At 68.7% G+C, this 937-nt stretch overlaps 1 protein-coding gene across 1 annotated transcript; it reads right to left on the minus strand.

Annotated features, from left to right (window-relative positions):
* Window positions 1-55: 55 nt before the first annotated feature.
* Window positions 56-432, minus strand: TYMP (thymidine phosphorylase; the record flags this gene model as incomplete). The annotated part of the gene is made up of 2 exons (XM_057389590.1): window positions 235-432; window positions 56-154 (listed from the first exon to the last, which is right to left on the minus strand). Coding segments are annotated over exons 1-2 (297 nt in total), but the record flags the coding sequence as incomplete, so codon positions are not given.
* Window positions 433-937: the final 505 nt, after the last annotated feature.

A 937-nucleotide genomic window follows, 5' to 3' on the forward strand; every position in this document is an offset into this window, starting at 1 on the left:
TCCCCTGTCCCCATCCCCTGTCCCCTGTCCTTGTCCCCTGTCCCCCGCCCGTCACCTCCTCGGGGCTCAGCGAGACGCGGTAGCCCGGAATGGCCTCCAGCTTGTCCAGGGTGCCCCCGGTGTGGCCCAGCCCGCGCCCGCTGATCATGGGCACCTGTGGGGGTTGGCACGGGTGGGCACGGGTGTGTCCGGACACTCGGGGACACCCCTGTCCCCACCCCGGCTCCCCCTCACCTTGCAGCCGCAGGCGGCCAGCGCGGGGGCCAGGGCCAGGCTGACCTTGTCCCCAACGCCACCGGTCGAGTGTTTGTCCACCAGCAGCCCGTGCCAGGCGGGCGGCCAGGCCAGGGTCCGGCCCGAGCTGGCCATGGCCTGGGTCAGCGCCAGMGTCTCAGCCGCGTCCATGCCCCGCAGCCGGATGGCCATCAGCATGGCACCTTGGGGACAGTGTCAGCCAAATGTCACCTCCCTGGTACCCTCTCCTGTCCCCACTCTGCCCCGTGCCCCGCAGCAGGAGGGCCATCAGCATGGCACCTTGGGGACAGTGTCAGCCAAATGTCACCTCCCCGGTCCCCTCCTTTGGAACCCCACTCTGCCCCGTGCCCCGGAGCCCTGTGCCATCAGCATGGCACCCTGGGGACAGTGTCCGGCCGAGTGTCACCTCCTCTGTTCCCTGCCCTGTCCCCAACCTGCTCTGTGCCCCACAGCCGGATGGCCATCAGCATGGCACCTTGGGGACAGTGTCCGGACAAACGTCACCTGCCTGTCCTCTGCTCTGTCCCCAACCTGCTCTGTGCCCCGCAGCCGGATGGCCATCAGCATGGCACCTTGGGGACAGTGTCAGCCAAATGTCACCTCCCCGGTCGCCTCTCCTGTCCCCACTCTGCTCTGTGCCCCGCAGCCCTGTGCCATCAGCATGGCACCTTGGGGACAGTGT

Source organism: Malurus melanocephalus, unplaced genomic scaffold (genome assembly GCF_030028575.1).
Source record: "Malurus melanocephalus ecotype Western Australia unplaced genomic scaffold, MMel_1.1 scaffold_10257, whole genome shotgun sequence".
Taxonomy (NCBI): Eukaryota; Metazoa; Chordata; class Aves; order Passeriformes; family Maluridae; genus Malurus; species Malurus melanocephalus.